At 44.2% G+C, this 20,162-nt stretch overlaps 1 protein-coding gene across 1 annotated transcript; it reads left to right on the top strand.

Moving 5' to 3' along the window:
* Positions 1–4,879: 4,879 nt before the first annotated feature.
* LOC112572819 lies at positions 4,880–19,546 on the top strand. The gene is made up of 5 exons (XM_025252721.1): positions 4,880–6,302; positions 12,604–12,764; positions 16,223–16,338; positions 16,958–17,096; positions 17,524–19,546. Exons 2-5 carry the CDS (start codon positions 12,681–12,683, stop codon positions 17,872–17,874), a joined length of 690 nt encoding a protein of 229 aa, XP_025108506.1. The 5' UTR covers positions 4,880–6,302; positions 12,604–12,680; the 3' UTR covers positions 17,875–19,546.
* Positions 19,547–20,162: the final 616 nt, after the last annotated feature.

The raw sequence follows: 20,162 nt of genomic DNA, 5'->3' as shown, positions 1-20,162 counted from the left end.
TAAAGTGACTGTGCTGTGTGCCATTTAGAATGACATCACCTCATTTAGGATCCTCATAAATGACACATATATTGTCTTGCCAAATGATATGTTTAGTCTCTTAAAGTATTTTTAGAATACTTTAAAGCAACTTACATAGCAATAACACCAGGGTCAGTCATTCTAACTCAAAATATTTAAATGTTGTTTGGTTCCTCATTGAAATAACCTGGAACAAACATTCATGAGGCATTTACTGAAATCTTTTTTTATTATTTGAAATCTACATAAAATCTAAATTGATGATACCTGACCAGATATTATTGGGACTTGGGATAAGATGTTTGTTGTGTGATATGAAATATGTTCCTGGTATGTTTTGGACTTGGAAGGAATAGTCTTGTGACTAGAATATTGAGTACATCCCAAATTAATTTGTTCTATGTTTAAATCATACATCTAACTTGACTATGTAATATTTCATATTATGTTATTAGATATCACGAAGGCCATAGAATGCAAGATAAATTATAGTCAGGACCCCAGAATAATTATTTTTTAATAATAATAATAATGATGATCAAGAATGCTGTACCTTACAACCAAAGCCAGGTTTGAAGTGCTTTACATAATTATTTATACACAACAGCACCTGAGCATGCATTATAGATAAGCATCAAGTGCACCTAGCAAAGTCACTACCATTCTCTCACTCTCTTTTGCTCTCTCACACATGCACAGGATGGAGGGGAGCAAAGCGCCCGGAGATAAAGCTATTGATATTACATTTTATCATGTGACACTTTGATAATTTGTGAAACACTTGACAGTTGGCGGGTTCCTGATTCCTTATTTTTAATCATTCTGGGCATTCCTTTCAAGGAAGATGCAACAAGCAGGGATAAGAGAACCTATTTTTATTGCTCAGGGTATAATTGAAGGATGCTGTACCTGTTGATAACTGATGGTATTAATCTTAGCATGTCTGAGCTCTTATGAGCTGCATGTCTTATAAATGGGAAATATCTTGGAGACCGCACCCAGTGTGATACTATTGATGCTGTATAACTGCTAAAGTATAGTCAAATAAATATTCATTTTTGTTTTGGAAATGAATCAGTCTTTGAATAAGTAAGCTTCAATGCCCTAAGAGAGAGCATAGTGGTGTGGGAAGATAATACTTGGACGGTCAGACACAGGTTACACAAAATACTTGGAACTGAGAAGTATTCTGTCTGTAATGATTGGTACAATTTCAAACTGTATTCAGGGTTAGGCATATTTTATTTAAAGAATCTGCAAAATGTGTTCAGATGTGTTTTTGTCAGATTTTAGTTCATAAAATGCTTGACTGAAAATGGTTTTATGAACCCTGTGCACTTTGTGATGTCAACAAATGTGTTAACCCTTTTTAGTAACAGTTAAGGGTTAGGGTAAAACTGATGGTAGTGCTGAATGTTTCTCATCAAGCAGTCTTTCTATTGTTAAATAAATGTATTTATGTTGCTGTGACTGTGAGAATGGGACTTATACATCTAACCCTGTATTTTACAACCTTCCAGTAAAGTTACCACAATTGTGTTGGTCTTTTTTGGGTGAGTAAATGTGTGCATGCAGTCACATGCACCTGTTTCTGTAAGGAAGGAAGCATAGGTGAATGCTAATACATGTATACATGCTTGTGTATGCAATGGAGGGGAAATGGATTAAAAAAGTCCTGATAATCTTTAGAATGGGGAAAGAATTTCAAAACAATTCATTGATGTATGTGGATGCTCCACCAGTTGGTGCAACTTACCTTGTAGTGTGGTGGCTTGCGCGCCTTGTTGATCCACAGAGCAATGTCGGCAGGTGTAACCAAGTTGAACAGGTCTGTCAGGGGAGAGGCCAGACTAAAAAGTTGCACCCTGGCCCTCCAGGTTGAGGATTTTGCTTTGGGCTAACAACCCACTCATGTCAAAAAAAGGTGTTACAGAAACCGCAACAGTATCACAAGGGCTTGATCAGGAAGATTCCTCTCTAGAAGAGCTTATGACGCATGCTGGTGAAAGCCATAGGGAAGCCAGCTCGCTTACTTATCTTTTGACGACCTTGCAGTTGAGATCATCACCATCACATAGCCAAGCTTCAACCAATTTCAAAATGCTCAGAAATGAAGACAGCAATGAGATCTGCTTTGTCTTTTGATTTACATTTTAACATGCATGTTTAAAATACTGGAATGGGATGGGATGTGGAAGTGGAATTCTGGGGTGGGAATGGGTGAGTAATGGCTACAATCCACTTAAGAGATAGATGGTGGTTGGAATGCACTTGAAAGATGGTTGATGGTTAGCGTCCACTGCAAAATAAATGCATGAGCAGGCAATGTATTGTGTCGGATACCACTGAGGCGATCTGCACGGCATCCTCCTCACATGGCACAAGATGGTCCCCAAAGTGATAATAAACATGTAAGGACAAACAAGAGCAAACATTGGTAACTACATCTTGACTCTGGCAGGCCTCATTCTCAATCCTCAATGTAGGTGATTCAGAGAAATTAGGCACTGGTCATAAATACCACGATTATTTTTTCTGCATCAACAATCACAGCCCACATCTCACCTCAGCAGAGCAGGATGGGTGGAAACTATGAGAAAGTACAGTCAGTAGGGGCAGAGCCAGAGACTCACCTTAGACAACACCTTACACCTCCCACAAGAAATCAAGGACGGCCTCGTGGCACTCACCAGATGGATTGGTCCATAATCAAATCAACTCTATCCTGCTTCAAATCCAGCATCAACAAGGCCAAGACAAGGACGCACCCAGGCGCTGACATAGGTAGTGACCATGACCTTGTTCTAACGAACCTAAGCTAAAGCTGAAAGCGAAGCAACTTTCAGACATTCCACGAATTCGCTTTCATTTAAGAGAAGCTGCAAGATGCAAACGTTGCTGGTCTTCAAGGCCACAGTTGCAGGAAAATGAGCCGCGTAGAGTCTGATGGACAGTGTAGACACCCTTGCTGGAAACGACAGAGAGGTGCTAATCTCAACAGCCCAGGAGGTTCTATGGTGACATAGGAATAAGAAACAGCCATGGGTCACGAATGACATCCTAGATTTCTGTGATCAAAGGATGGCATGGAAGAGTGAAAAGAAAGCGAACCCGAAGCTGCTACCCAATACAAAGAAGTGAACTGTGTCATCAAAAAACGAATCAAGTCATCTAGGGAGAACTGGATGGAGAGCCAATGCCGGAACATAGAGGAAGGATTGACACGAGGTGACATCAAAAATACCTACCAATTACTAAGGGCCCTGAGTAAAACAGATCAGCACAAGACCTCAGTCATCGAAGACAGCAATGGCCACCTCCTCACGGAAATCAATGCTGTACTCAACCGATGGACTGAGTACTGCAAGGAGCTGTTCAACTTCCAGCTGAAGACCGACGTCAACATAACCAGGCTAGAGACAGGGAACCTATGGCCTTACCAGTCCTACGGGAAGAGGTCGAAAAAGCTGTACACAGTCTGAAGGAAGGAAAGACGCCAGGCGGTGATAATGTGCCAGCTGAGCTGCTCAAGCAGTGTGGAGAAGAAATTACAAAGGCGCTCACTGTCCTGTGACAAAGAGTCTGGAAATGCAAGGAATGGCCCAAAGAATGGACCCAGTCACTAATCATACCCCTCAAAAAAGGAAACTGCAAACAATGCCAGAACTACAGAACCATGAGCCTTATCAGCTTCACGACAGATATCCGCATCAGGATTGCAACAGCAACAGTGGCAATGGCTATACAGGATAGGATCTGGCATAGCCATCAGGTAAGCTTCACTACCAGTACAAGCTGTACAAACCCTGGTAGTGTCATCCTGCTCTATGTGACACGTGGACTCTGCTCGCGGACACGGACAGGATCAAGTGGCTGAGGAGGCTGCTGCGGATCTCATACAGAGAACATGGAATCGATGACTTTGTAGAAAACAAGATGGTCACACTCGTAGGACACCAGGAACCTCTACTTTCAACCAGGCCTGACGAGAGGGGGGGGGGACAGGGGGTCTGGTGTACCCGGGCCCGCGGCTGTCAAGGGGGCCCGGCCTTGGTGAGTGGACTTTTTTTCTTCTTCTCCTTTTCTTTTTCTTTTAAAGAAAGGTCTAAGGACAGAACACCCAAGCATTACACATGCAGAAGTTGAGTTTGATTGTAGATATTGAGATTCGAATTGTAAACATACATTATATACTGGGAAAATAATTTACGATTACAAGTACAAGGGGCCCGGAGAGGTCGTCTGTCCCGGGGCCCGGGCTGGCTCTCGGCGGCCCTGCTTTCAACAGTCAAGAGACGACGTCATTAACTGGTCTTCTTTGGCCACGTGACCCGGTGTCACGATCTCCAGCTTTGCCCGAGAAGCCCCTTTGCCTTCTCACAGTGCGCAGGCGCAAAGGTCATTTCCTCCGAGATAACACTTATAGGTGGCTGTTTATAAGGCACATCAACAGCCCTGGCTGAGTCGATCCTGTTCGGATCGAGACAGGTTGGGCTTTGATCTTCTCGAATTGCGATACTGATCTAAGCATCTTTGTCTTTGCTAACCATCGTTAAATTCTCACTGTACATCAAGGTTTCCTTTTTCATACTGTCTGCGCATGCGTCACCTGTTGACCCTTGCGCCTGCACACTGTGAGAAAGCAAAGGGGCTTCTCGGGCAAAGCTGGAGATCGTGACAGTCAGAGGAAGAACTGACTTACGAAGGTCAATGACTGGACTGGTCGTCCTGTACAGGACCTGCTGACTATCGCCCACAATAGACAAGATGGCGGCCTGTCAGCTGCCAGTCTATGTGATTCCCCAGGTGGCGGTCAAGGGACGACTGACTGATATATAGTAGTGGGAGGGCCTGTTTAAGGCGGCCAGTAACACTGACAGTGGTTTGTTTATATATACACGGGGCTGTGGATTGAAAATGTGTGTGTGAGACAGAGAGAGAGTGTGTGTGAGTGTGAGAGAAAGTGTGTGCATGTATGTGTGTGCGTGAGTGTGAGAAAGGGATATTTGCAGAAGAACGAGGCTAGTCTGTGGACAAACATGGGCGGGCTGAAGAATGAGTGCCTCGTTGTGTACACGAAGGGCAAGGAGTGACTGGATGGGGGAGACAAAATGCAGGATGAAGGGATCACTCTGTCTCGGGGTTGCAGTCGGGGTGTGCGAGGAGGGGGGATCGCTGGGTCCTTGCGCCGAATACAGTCAGCGAGGGTGAGATCACTTAGTCTGTGGGTTGAAGAATCCAACCTGTATCCGACTGCATATTAGTCGTCGGGGTAGAAGTGGTTACTTGGTATGAGAATACATACAGTTTGTCAGCTTCATGCCTTTGCATGCACGTGAGCCCCCAGTCTGAGTGGAAACCCCCAGAGTTCGGACATCCCGGGTCTGCTGCCCCAGTCATCCGCTTGCCTCGAAGTTGTTCAACTCTACTCTGATTGCTGTGTGGAGAGATCTTTCTCCTCCGGTGCTACTTGAATTGGATGTACGGAGCCATCTTTCTTGACTAGTACTAGTGCAGTAGTGCTACTCCAGTTTTGAGAGCGATCTTTCTTTTGCATCGCTTCTACAGTTGTCTGTCCGTCTGTCGTTGTGTGTGTTGGAGGAAGGAAGAGAATTTCGCTACATTTCGCCTCATTGTCGACTCGTACCTGGAGCAAGGCCAGGTGGCGTCCGTTAGGAGCAAGGAGACAGAGACAGAGACAGAGAGACATCTGTCCGATGACACAGCTAACGGCTTCCTTGGATGACTGAATCTCGGGGACAGTACTGTGGTGGTAACGGTCACAGATGTCATCTAGTGTTGTACTGCACTGAGAAGTGATTGTCAGTGTTCCCCATGAGTAGAAACTATCAGACATTTACATGCTTCGTGTATCCGGTCACAAGGGATTTATGCCTGGCTACCAAGGAATGTGATAGACCTTGTTACCTGTGTTCCATCTGTTTCTACCTGTACCAAGGACGATCGACTATCTGACAACAAAAGAATTTGACAAGTAATGTTTATACATTTTTATTGATGCCTTTAAAACACATATATACATAGCTGCTAGTACCTGTTTGGTGTCTGTGGGTGAGACTAATTGTTGGCAAGATATACCATCGTGGCACGTCACCTTGGCAAGCGAGTTTAGTTGTTGAAGTGGACTTTTCAAGGAGCTGGGTGGTGTGCAGGTCAAAGTTTCCTTGTCTGGGTGGAGTAGGAGGACAAGCAGCACAACCGATGTGACATGTTTGCAACACTCGCCACTATTTTATCATTTCCTTTCTTGACAACAGCAGGTAAGTTGTGGTACTCTTTTGACATCATTGACAAGACTGGTGTCGTGACTGTATGCACTGACATCATTGACAAGACTGGTGTCGTGACTGTATGCACTGACATCATTGACAAGACTGGTGTCGTGACTGTATGCACTGACATCATTGACAAGACTGGTGTCGTGACTGTATGCACTGACATCATTGACAAGACTGATGTCGTGACTGTATGCACTGACATCATTGACAAGACTGATGTCGTGACTGTATGCACTGACATCATTGACAAGACTGATGTCGTGACTGTATGCACTGACATCATTGACAAAACAGGCATTCGGTGAAATCATGATAAAGACATATGTTATGTGGTAATGTCTAACGAATGTATGTGTGTGTTTTATGTGGCAATGTTTAATAATGTGTGTGTGTTATGTAGTAATGCCTAACGACATGTCTGTGTGTATGTGTGGTAATGTCTAACGAATGTATGTGTGTGTTTTATGTGGCAATGTTTAATAATGTGTGTGTGTGTTATGTAGTAATGCCTAACGACATGTCTGTGTGTATATGTGGTAATGTCTAACGAATGTATGTGTGTGTTTTATGTGGCAATGTTTAATAATGTGTGTGTGTGTGTTATGTAGTAATGCCTAACGACATGTCTGTGTGTATATGTGGTAATGTCTAACGAATGTATGTGTGTGTTTTATGTGGCAATGTTTAATAATGTGTGTGTGTGTGTTATGTGGTAATCCTAACGACATGTGTGTGTATGTGCTATGTGGTATTATCTAATAATGTGTGCGTTATGTGGCAATGTCTAACGTACAAGATATAACGGTAAGAAGGCATTGGATACGTGTAGCGTGTGAACATTGAATTGTGCACAGGTAAGAGGGGAGCCCTGTGTGTCATTTTCACGGCTTGGCGATTTGCATGTTTGAAAGTCTGTACGTGCTGTTACCAGACCCAACTGCAGCAGACGACATTCCTGAACCCATGGCCCTGTTAGGACAGTCGGGTGCGTCCCTTCCTGTGAGAAGGCTGCTCAAACACACCATGTTAGCACAGGTGGCCGTCTCTTTGCTGTCAGACACACCACACTCACTGTCGGCGACACTGCCAAGTGAAAAGTATTCTGCACAGGTTGTAGTCGTCACCTTGAGCAACACATCCAACACCAGCCTGTCGCAAGTGTCAAGTGACACCTACCATCCACAATATTATCCCACATCCACCATCCACAATATTATCCCACATCCACCATCCACAATATTATCCCACATCCACCATCCACAATATTATCCCACATCCACCATCCACAATATTATCCCACATCCACCATCCACAACAGGCTTGTCACATGTGGTCCCATAACAAATTTATGTTATCGAAGATAAGCATAATAGACACAGCAAAGTCATAACAACAAATGAGTACACAATAACAAAATATAACAAAAGGGCAAAACGAATACCTATAGACCAGTGGTTCTCAACCTTTTACTTGTGACGTCCCCCCGACGAACAAAGGTACGTCCACGCGCCACCCTTAGCCAGCAATGTAAGCTAATTTCACTAATACCTGTACAAGAAACTTTTAAAAAATGACCACCTTCGCGCCCCCCTTGTAAGCACGTCGCGCCCCAACTTGGCCCAAGGTACCTAGACCTGATAGAACGTAGCGTTACAGGACTGGCATTACTCATAGTATGACTTAGGAGTATAAGACTGGTATTACCTACAGTAGAATATAGATGGCACAAATATCAGGTCCGACAACTCTTTAAACTAATTTTAAAAAACTTTAAACTTCTGTCAACTAATGGCAACAGACTGACTTGCCACAAGCCGTTAGGGGGAGGAGCTTCTGTCAACTAATGGCAACGGACTGACTTATTACAAATCTTCAGGGGGGGAGGAGATTCTGTCAAACATCATGGATATTAACTTCTTTAAATTTCTCCTGATTCACGTCGCTGTATTTTGTAGGGAAAGTGCTTCCATAGGATGATGGTTCTGCACGAAAATTGGGATTTGAGAAGAGTTAGGGGGAGGTCACTGTTTCACAAGACCGTAAGTGAGTGGTTATTTCTCCTTTTGTCATTCTGGACAGCTGTTGGCATTCTGGCCAGCTGGTGTCATGATAGTCATTCTGTGTGCTGACGATACCTGCAGTGACTTTTGAGGACGCCACAAGCGGTAGATTTTCACCTGTGATGTCAATCTTGCCCATCCTTTCACCTTCACAAATTGTTGCAGTCGACAACAAAAGAATCATCATAACACCATTAAACACAGCAAATAACGTCAAGAAATACATTGGCATAAATAATAAATTACTGACATATCAATAAACACACCAACATTATATCAAGAAACACATCGACATAACATCAATAATGCACTGACGTAACATCAGCAAACACACCGACATAACATACAAGAGTTCTGGGCTGCATTATAACACTAACATATCCTATCGTAAGTCAGTCAGTCAGTCAGTCGTCCCTTGACCGGCACCTGTCACTGGGATCACATGGACACACGTTGTCTCCATATCGTCCTTCCCCTCCCAACCACTCCTCCTGCCTTGTTTATATTGCTGCTCAACGCTTCACCCTCACCTTCTATGTCACGCTCATTAGGACAAGGTCATGGCCGCTGCCTATGCCTGACTTTGTCCTCCGTTGATCCTGGATGTGACGCGGTCATGAAGCAGTTAGGTTAGGAACAACACACGTGACCACGTGACAGTCGTATATTTGTTGTGGCCGGGGATGTAAGGTGTTGGCTAAGGTGAGTCGATGACTGCACAAACTCCAGGAGTCGGAGACCCCTATCGGTGGTTCCTCCCAGACCAGACTTAGCCCCGGTTCCTGTCCTGCGTTGGTAGGCCTGTGGGCTGACCTTGCATATACAGTATACTGATGTGATGACCTTTTCGAGCTGTCGGTAGCACTTCTCTCCCCTTTGTTGTCCTGGTGCTGCGCGCAAGTACTAATGAAGCTGTACACATGTACTAGCACTCCTGTACACACTGAACATGAGTGTACTGATGATGATGATGATGATGATGATGATGATGTAGTTTTATAACGCGCTAGTATCCGCATCACAAAGATGCGCTCAATGCGCGGTGATCCCAGCAGCCACCAAACTGCAGGTCAAATGAAAACTTCAAATAAGTTTAAACAAGTGAGTCTTCAGATTTTTCTTGAAAGATCCAATACTATCAGACTCCTTGGTCGAGAGGGAAAGCGAGTTCCACAAAAGCGGGGCTACATTGGAGAAGGATCTGAAACCCGCAGTCTTCTTGTTGGCATTCCCTGACTGAACACTCGGTCGTTCAAGTCTGAAGTGTGCTGCTGAACGAAGGTTCCGCTGGGGTTGGTAACAGCGAATGAGTTCTTGTAGATAGACAGGCGCAAGGTCGTGAAGACAGCCATAGGTTAAGGTTAACAATTTGTGCTCAATTCTCTTCTCCACAGGAAGCCAATGCAGGTCACGAAGTACAGGAGTAATATGGTCAGTTGTTTTCTTTCCTGCAACTATCCTCGCAGCCGTATTTTGCACTCGCTGTAGCCTCGACAACTCACTCTTTGAAATCCCCCAGAGGCAGCTGTTGGCATAGTCTAATGTAGAACCGATGAGGGACACAGCAACTGCATTTGCAGTCTTCTTATTAAGACTGGGTCGGAGTCGTCCAAGAGTGTGGATATGGAAATAACAAATGATAATAACTGATGACACTGTTAGTGTACATATGTGTGAATGTTACTCTGTGCGTGCGACAGTACTACGTCATGCATCTACCACTGTTGCTCTAGACATGATTGTTATGTTAATGTGTGCATGACACACGTTTACAGATGTAGTAATGTTACTCTGTGCATGACACACGTTTACAGATGTAGTAATGTTACTCTATGCATGACACATGTTTACAGATGTAGTAATGTTACTCTATGCATGACACATGTTTACAGATGTAGTAATGTTGCTCTATGCATGACACATGTTTACAGATGTAGTAATGTTACTCTATGTATGACACACGTTTACAGATGTAGTAATGTTACTCTATGCATGACACACGTCTACAGATGTAGTAATGTTACTCTATGCATGACACATGTTTACAGATGTAGTAATGTTGCTATATTCGTGTAATGAATAAATATCCATACATGTACCATGGTTGTTGTACACATGTACCAGTGTTGTTTATACATGTATTAATCCCTCAGTCCCTACACGAGTCCCTCAGGCCCCTACACCAGATCAGCATTCAAGAGACTGATCACGGATGTTAGACCCTGTATAGGCTGTTACAAGTGTGTTTGTTTGCTCGTTGACATGGAATCAGTTTTGTACACGAGAGTCGCCAGGTGGCCAGCAGACTTTGAGAAAGAAGAAGCACGTGACCTTCATGCCACTGACGTCAGAAGGGAGATTTAGAGGCTGTGCACCTGTGTGCAGGTGTTCAAAGAAGAGCCATCAAAGGCTGCACGTCGCCGCGGCTCAGCGCGAGAGGGGTCTCCCCCGTGCTGTGGGCCCCGGTATTTGGCTAGGAATAAATGGTCTCCATGTTCTACTTGCTTCAAGTCTCAGAGTCCTGAGCTAGAAACAAACAACCCAAAATTCTCAGCGGATAGTTTGGGAATGGGAACGGCTTTGGTTTGACTCAAGGAGAAAAGAGAGATGGAAAATCTGTTTATTGCCACAGAAGATGAGATCAGAGAGAGAGAGAGGGTCTGACAAATGGCGCTGTGATCATTACATGCTCACATCATCTGTGGACAGAAAACCAGGCGCGGTTTTCCCTTCGGTGGTCTGCAAGTACAAGCACGTGTTCTTGCCTCAGTACACTGAGCCTAGGGCACACTACTATCAATCAGCAGCATGAGACTAGGGCACCGACCCTTAGTACCCACAGACTAGGGCACCTGACTCTAAATATCCCCAGACTATAGGTGTCTAAGCCTCCATTTTGTGATAAAATTGTAAATATGTCGACCAGCACGTTAACGGATGAAATATGCGTTGAACGGCTTGAGGGAGGCGAGCTGAAGACAGATTTGACGGGGCAATGTAGTCATGATGTAACATCAAAACATCAGACAGAAATGTTCACACGTGTACAGATCTTCCTATACCTACCTTCACCTTTAGTTCACACGTCTACAGATCTTCCTTCCTTTACTCTCTGTGTTTATCTATGTATTCACACCTGACTTATATTATATATAATGTATTCACACGTTTATTTTTATTTATGTATTTACACGTCTGTGTTTATGTATTCAGACGTCTGTGTTTATCAGTGTATTTACACGTGTCTGTGTTTATCTATATATATATTCACAAATTTCTGTTTATATAGGTCTTCACACACAACATGTATTTATTCGACATCGCTGTGTGTTTTCATGTGTATTCACACACTTTCATGTGTTTACGTGTGTATCCACACATCTCTGCTTCCGTCTGTATTTACACGCCTTTATGTTTGTGAGTGTGTGCATTATGTGAGCAAGTTAGTGCAGTTGTCACCGTGCTGACACGGTTGTGAGTGTTCGTGTGTGCGAGACACAGTGTCCTGTGTCATGTCACAATGACTACAAGTGATTGTGTCAGTGCATCACACGATGCACGTGTCGCTGTGTGCACGAGTAAAGTCACTGTTGTCTGCTGCTACATGTTTCTACTGGTTTAGAAACATTTTAATATGTAGCAGAAGAAAAGCAGATAATGCTACAAAAATATAAATGCAAGTGCTTCCGTTTTTAAAGTTTACTAAAGTAGAAATGGATCACAATATTGAAAATATAAAAATATAAATGATATCATTAGCAAAGCATTCTCATCTTTTGTGACATGTAGGTGCAAAATTCTTCTGTCTAGCATAGCTTACTGATATAACGTACAATAGAAACTATTTCTACCAGGCTACTGCACTAGAAGCAGAAATCAAAATATCAGACACAATTAAAATGGATCAAAATATTTAAGATATAAAAATAAATGATACCACTTGCAAGGCATTCTCATCTTCTGTGACATATATATGTTAGTGAAACATTCTTCTTTCTTGTATAGCCTGCAGGATCATACAAAATAATAGAAAGTATTTCTACTAGACTACTTTAATTGAAGATGTTTTCACATACATATTTTTGTGTATTTTTGTTTGATAAAGCAGTCTCAAAATAAAATGTGTATTGACAACACACCTGTCGTCATATACACTGTAATATATTGTGTGTGTGTGCGTCCTATTGCTATCTTATTACACATTTCAAACTTTTCCCTAATAGTCGCTGAATGAGCTTGAGAAAGCGTTTGACAACACAAAGCTGACACCTGCCCCCTGACCTCTGGTGCTGACCTCACAATGTGTGCGCAAAGCATGCCGGACACCTCTTGCCGGCCCCCCGTGGCCTGCCCACACGTGGCTCCTGAGCAGGACTCCAGTCATGTGAGTAGCCATCACTCACGTCACGTCACAGCTCGTTACGCCAGTAAGCGGTGTATTATGAATAGTTCCACTTCTGTCAATTTTCTGGTCTTTAGACATGTTGCTAGTCACTTTTGATGCTGAATAAAAGTCATGCAGCTTTAGGTATCAACGCTCAACGCACTATGTTCCCTCTACATATTCATGGCATTTCATTCCTGCGTATTGATGCGCGTGTGCTTAGGTCCGGTTAGTTGACAAGGAGGGGACATATTGGTTGCAAGCAGCATGCTGGAGACGTGTTCCGACCTCTCTTAATAATCTCCCATCTACTGTGCTGACGTCGGGGTTCAAATGTCGTAGATGACACTGTGACAACAGTTCGACTCCTAAATGGATCATGAGTCGTAAAATTAATTTTAATATTCTTGTTTTGTTGCTATATTTGTCGAAAGTATGCGACATGAAGTGTCCACAGATGTAGTTACCAAGACAACTGCTTCTGGTTCATAAAATGTGTGTCCACGGATGTAGTTACCAAGACAACTGCTTCTGGTTCATAAAATGTGAGTCCACGGATGTAGTTACCAAGACAACTGCTCCTGGTTCTCATGCGAGTAAAAAGTGGACACGTGACAGAGTGTCAGTGAAATGTATGGTCACGATGGGACAAAGTCTTTCAGTTTCAAGCAAAATGTATATATTGCTGTCAATCTGTTCATGTTTTTGAGATTTTTTTAGCAGATATTTACTGAAATTAGCGTTGGGAAAAGCATTTTGTACCCATAATTTCATCTGTCATCTACTGGACAAAAGCGCTTATCTCGGTGACCAAAGTTTCTGTAATTTGCGGGCAAAGCACCATGAGGCCCGTCAGCATGAAATAGAGATGGAATTAATTGTTTGCAAGAATATGTTGACAAACTCTTTGTGGACATTGCAGAACTTTGTGAGGTGAAAAGTGTCAGTGCACCCCGGATGTTCAAAACTTCGAGGTGTGAATAGATTTTATGACAAAAGTGACCCACCCTCCACCGGTCCAACTGTATGTCAGGGGCGAACTTTTTGTGACAGTCATCTAACATTTCTAAAGTTGAAGACAGAGCGTAAATAACAAAGGTCTTTGTAAAACTTTGAACAGAGGAAAAGTTATAACAAATGTTGAGACTAAACAATGTGAATAGTATTCTAAAACTCTTCACTTTTTAGTCATTGTATCCATTCACTTAGTTTCAGCATTGACTACTTCTTGTTGTGTTCTACAGATTACAACAACAGAAACAAATGTAGGAAGGGGTCTGCTTGAGAGAAGGCTCGGTAGTAATTTTTCCGCAAAGAATAGTAATATACTTACTTAGTATCTCAGTAATATACTGACTTAGTAATAGTATCTCAATAATGCATTGACAGCATCGTAGTAATAGACTGACAATATCTCAGTAATATATACTGCTGGTATCTAATGTACTGATAGTATCTCAGTAATATGCTGACTTCGAATCTCAGTAATATACTGACTTAGTATCTCAATAATACATTGACAGTATCTCAGTAATATACATGTACTGATATTATCTCAATAATAAAGTAAATATCTCGGTATTGTACTGAGTTAATATCTCAGCAGTGTAGTACCTCAGTAATATACTGAGTTAATATCAGCGATATCGAGGAACTGGTAGGAATGGTGGAGATGGACCGACTTTGAAGAGACCACAACCGGTGAAGGCCACCAACTGGGGCTTAGTGAGGAGGAAACCAAACACGGACATGGCGTCCACTTCATCGTACGCAGGGAAAAAAGTGGGAGCAGTCCTGAAGCTCACCCATCTGGGGAAGCCTGATTTCTAGCCACATATCTGTCCGACCGCTTCCCCCAACATCACTATCGTACAGAGTCACGCACCAACCTCCACCAACAAAGACAGCGACGTGGAGACGTTCTATGAAGAACAGGGTGGATGCTGAAGGCATCGGCGAAGTGCGATATTTTTTATTGTCCTTCGCGATTAAAGCGCCAAGGTAGGCCCCCACGTTTACCAGCAGTGGGCAGGAACAGTGGGACTATCCGGTCTTAGATAAATAAACGAACGAGGTCTAAGGCTGCTTGAAGCACAGGACAGCTCTAGATAGCCATAGATAACACTACCCAGTCTCCTACATTCTCATCAACTGTCGTGGATGGCAACCAGGCACTCTCTGTGTCGATATTCAGAATCAGATCGACTATATATCACTGTCAGAGCACTTCCAATCTAGCATCAAGGTAAACAACATAGGGGTGGGGGGCGTATCTAGGAGTCAGCGAGTCAGTCGCCTCCTGTGGTTGGGGTATGACATGGATAGACCGCCACATGTGGTTGGAGGGATCACATGGACAGACGTCGCAGCTGACAGGCCGCCATCTTGTCTATTGTGGGCGATAGTCAGCAGGACCCGTACAGGACGACCTCCAGTCTTTGACCTTTGTAAGTCAGTTCTTCCTCTGACCACCACGGTGTCCACTACCCTCCAAGGTAGAACAGTCTTCGACAGGATGACATGAAGTCAACATCGAGATTAGGAAAGGGATGAAGGCAGCGAAGAAAAACTGAGAAAACTGAACTGATGAAAAAGGCTGTGAGATCTATGAGGTGCTAGCTTAAGTAGACAACAAGGAAGCTTATCAGGTCCGCCAACAGAGAACATCATTCCTTGAAGATAGCGCTGGTCACCTTTTCACAGAAGACAAGACCGACGGACTGAATCGTGCAACGACGTCTACAGCTTCTTGCTGGAGACAGACTACATTAACACTACAACATCCCCCAAGGCGACCAAGTAGCCAGCGGTGACCCTGCGACCTTCAAGTCTTAAGGGCAGAGGTCGAACAGGCCATAAACATCTTGAAGAGAGGAAAGTCTCCTGGGAGTCTGGCATGAAGACCTGTGGCATGTGGCATCAATATAAACAGCTATCGTAAGCCCAGACCACGAAGGTAGCCCACTGTGGCCACTGTGTAGAGGCGGCCAGCCATAACTGGCAACCAGTGCAGTTGGCGGAGGGCTGTTGTCGGACGGACAGCCTGTCTCTCACGGAAGGCGATGTTAAGAGATCTGAGGTCTTTGGGGCTTGTCGACCAGACAGCTAGGGAGGCAAACAAATGCAGACATGGGTTAGGGTTAGGGTTAGGTGGAAACTTTTATAAAAGGTTGCCGGGGTTAGGGTTAGGGTTAGGTGGAAACTTTTATAAAAGGTTGGCGGCAGATGGGTTATTTGAACTTACAAGTCACATCATTCAATATTTCACCGGAAGAGTGATGTATCAATGGCTACATCAAGATCTTGTCACTGCTTGAGAGAGTGAGACGCTTACACCGGAGAATGTAAGAAGGGCGGAGAGTAGGACTCAGTCCCTCACCTGCTACCCGTCCTTGACATGACCACTTGCTACACCCAGTGGGTAGGTCGTGACACGTGTCGTATGTTACATGCTGCAGGCAGGCAGAGTGTTTCCCACAGAGGCTGTGCTGGGGGGCACCCTTGGAGGACTCTCTCTGTTGTCCATCGCCCTCCTGCTCTTTGCGGCTTTTCGACACTGGCACAGGACACGCAGGTCAGTCGCTTGTGCATGTGCGTGTGTGTGTGTGAGAGAGAGAGAGAGAGAGAAAGGAGAGAGAGAGAGCACACACACACACACACACAAACTTTGCTTCATACAGGCTGAAGACTTGTCAACTCGACAAACGGACAAGAGACAGTCTTAGATGCAAGACGCTACTCGTGTTACCGTTACACACTTTATCAGCTTTTAATGCTAAACTGAAATCATGTTACTGTAACATGTTACTGTTTACTCTTCCGTGACTCCTAACAACCTTTCCCATAATGCTAGTCTTTTGTCACACCCTTCCTTTTGTAATATCATGTTACTCTCAGCTCTTGTTCTTGTTATTTGGTTCCTCTGTGTTTTCTGTATTTGATTTTATTCTTTGTTTAGTACGGTTGTTTATTCTTTTATAGCTCATATCTTATTTGTTTGTTTTCCTGTCCCTCGTATGCTGTCCATGTTTCGTTCTTATTAAGTTGTTCTTAAGTGCTAAGAGCATGATCCTTAGGAGCGTGAGTCCGCACTTTACAAATTTTGCATTTATTATTATTTGACTTTGTCACACACCCTGACGGCGATAATGTTACAGTCTTCATCACACACTCTGATGGTGATACTGTTACAGACTTCATCGTCCTCATCACAGACGAGATCAGTGTCGCCGAAAGAGAAAGATGACGCACGTGCTCAGTGACCCGCTCTTTGCCTATGACGTCAGAGGCACGTTAAAGCCATACCCGGCTTATACCCACATGCCACCCGATGTAAGTTAATAATGGCGATACCAACATTCGTATCGCACGTTATAGAAGTTTGATGCAGACCCTGCTACTCGTTACAGTTATCTCTCGCACACCAACTCGTTACTTAGTATTGCTGTTTATCCTTCCGTCGTTCATATGTTTGTTTGTTTGTTTGTTTGTTTGTTTGTTTTCCTGTCCCTCGATCGTATGTTGCCCATGTTTCTTTCTTGTTCTGAAGCTCTCAGAGCATGTTCCTTAGGATGTGTGGCGCCCCACCAGCTCCCCTCACAATGAAACAGTGCCACGGCAGACTGTCGCAGCATCGCCATGACAACAAAACATGGCATCACCCCAAACTGTCCTAGCAGCTCTCTGACGAAGCATAGTGTCATGCAACACTGACCTAGCAGCCCGCAGAGTGCAGTGTCAAAGACTGTCTGTTGTGCAGGTATACATCGCGCGCCCTCACGTGCAGACCTCGCGGCGTCTGGCGCTAGATCCGCGTGACGAGGGCAGCGAGACAGACTTCTGGCAGCGCGGGGCTGTTGACGACAGTCGCTACGAGCCGTCCATCATCGCCGGCAGCTTTGTCTACCATCCACCGTCCAGCCTGCCGCCTCACCTGACGCCTCATCTGACGCGCACCCCTCACCTGCTGGCGCCCCCGCAGGCGGCGGAGGTCCGTCATGACCTGTCCTATGACAGCTTCAAAAATGACCATCTCTGCGACAGTGCCGCGCGTGGGGTGGCCAGCTCCACCCTTAACAACCAGCACCAGCCACCCGATTTTTATCTTTGATGTCAGAAGCAAAATATTGGGATGCGTAATTCTGCACCGGACACTCGCCATTATCTGGCGCCCAGCTCCTGACCAGCGGTGCCTTCATGTTTGTCTCACGTAGTCGTCAGTGATCGTCTCTTGTGTTTTAATGGTTGCCTTACAAATACTCCTTAGTGATCGTCTTTTCTTTCTTAATGTTTGTCTCGCCCACAGTCTCCTTATCTCTGTCTCCCTGTCGCTGACTGGTGACTAAAGCCGTTTCATGAAGCTGTCTACGGAAGAACAATTTTATTCAGGAGGTACCTAGCAATATACCAGAGAATACGCAGAAAATGAGAACCTCACAATATCTGCAATCACCTTGGAGAAAACCACATTATCTGCTAATCATCACCTTGTTGGGTGGCTACACCACTTGATACCCTAATCGCTTTTTTTGGTCTTTGGCTGCACCCTGCGCTAACAGTGTAACTCCCAGTTACTGGAGGTAAAGCAGACACAGACGCTGTTGAGTACCTCTGCTCTGTAACTGCTCGTCAGTTTGGGGGCTACCTACTGAAAGTACAGCAACCTTGGAGGCAGTCATGTACCTCCACAATAAATACGGCTCCCAGCGCTTCTTGTGCTGCTCCTGTGTGTAATACTGAGGTTTGGTAGTCACTGTGTGGAATACTGAGGTTTGGTAGTTACTGTGTGATACTGAGGTTTGGTAGTTACTGTGTGATACTGAGGTTTGGTAGTCACTGTGTGTGACACTGAGGTTTGATAGTCACTGTGTGTGACACTGAGGTTTGATAGTCACTGTGTGTGACACTGAGGTTTGATAGTCACTGTGTGTAATACTGAGGTTTGATAGTCACTGTGTGTGATACTGAGGTTTGATAGTCACTGTGTGGAATACTGAGGTTTGTTAGTCACTGTGTGGAATACTGAGGTTTGATAGTCACTGTGTGTGATACTGAGGTTTGATAGTCACTGTGTGTGATACTGAGGTTTGGTAGTCACTGTGTGGAATATTGAGGTTTGGTAGTCACTGTGTGTGATACTGAGGTTTGATAGTCACTGTGTGTGATACTGAGGTCTGGTAGTCACTGTGTGTGATACTGAGGTTTGGTAGTCACTGTGTGTAATACTGAGGTTTGATAGTCATTGTGTGGAATATTGAGGTTTGGTAGTCACTGTGTGTGATACTGAGGTTTGATAGTCACTGTGTGATACTGAGGTTTGATAGTCACTGTGTGGAATATTGAGGTTTGGTAGTCACTGTTGTAGTATCTAAATTTGTGCTGTTGTAATACTCAGCTTTGAGTCACTTTTTATTGTAGCATGTCAAATTGTGCTGCTCATGTATGTAATACTGAGGTTTATAGTTATTGTTGTACTATGGTATATAAACTTAAGATACAAATATGTTGTATTGTAGTCTGGTGCTGTGTAGCATTAGCATTGCCATGCTGTACTATAGTCTGGTGCTGTGTAACATTGCCATGCTGTACCAGTCTGGTGCTGTGTAACATTGCCATGCTGTACTATAGTCTGGTGCTGTGTAACATTGTCACACTGTACTATAGTCTAGTGCTGTGTAACATTGCCATGCTGTACTATAGTCTGGTGCTGTGTAACATTGCCACACTGTACCAGTCTGGTGCTGTGTAACATTGCCACGCTGTACTATAGTCTGGTGCTGTGTAACATTGCCACACTGTACCAGTCTGGTGCTGTGTAACATTGCCACACTGAACTATAGTCTGGTGCTGTGTAACATTGCCACACTGTACCAGTCTGGTGCTGTGTAACATTGCCACACTGAACTATAGTCTGGTGCTGTGTAACATTGCCACACTGTACCAGTCTGGTGCTGTGTAACATTGCACACTGAACTATAGTCTGGTGCTGTGTAACATTGCCACACTGTACCAGTCTGGTGCTGTGTAACATTGCCACGCTGTACTATAGTCTGGTGCTGTGTAACATTACTATAGTCTGGTGCTGTGTAACATTGCCACGCTGTACTATAGTCTGGTGCTGTGTAACATTGCCACACTGTACCAGTCTGGTGCTGTGTAACATTGCCACGCTGAACTATAGTCTGGTGCTGTGTAACATTGCCACGCTGTACTATAGTCTGGTGCTGTGTAACATTGCCACGCTGTACCAGTCTGGTGCTGTGTAACATTGCCACGCTGAACTATAGTCTGGTGCTGTGTAACATTGCCACACTGTACCAGTCTGGTGCTGTGTAACATTGCCACGCTGAACTATAGTCTGGTGCTGTGTAACATTGCCACGCTGTACTATAGTCTGGT

Source organism: Pomacea canaliculata, linkage group LG9 (assembly GCF_003073045.1).
Source record: "Pomacea canaliculata isolate SZHN2017 linkage group LG9, ASM307304v1, whole genome shotgun sequence".
Classification (NCBI taxonomy): domain Eukaryota; kingdom Metazoa; phylum Mollusca; class Gastropoda; order Architaenioglossa; family Ampullariidae; genus Pomacea; species Pomacea canaliculata.
The sequence above is the reverse complement of the archived record's forward strand: the minus strand, read 5'-3'. Positions and strand labels throughout refer to the sequence as shown.

Excerpts from the sequence above, each read along its gene's own strand:
- LOC112572819 (XM_025252721.1), top strand. The coding sequence starts at position 12,681 with ATGTGTGCGCAAAGCATGCCGGACACCTCTTGCCGGCCCCCCGTGGCC. Across the intron at positions 12,765-16,222 it reads CTGAGCAGGACTCCAGTCAT|GCAGGCAGAGTGTTTCCCAC; the intron begins GTGAGTAGCCAT and ends TACATGCTGCAG. Across the intron at positions 17,097-17,523 it reads ATACCCACATGCCACCCGAT|GTATACATCGCGCGCCCTCA; the intron begins GTAAGTTAATAA and ends TCTGTTGTGCAG.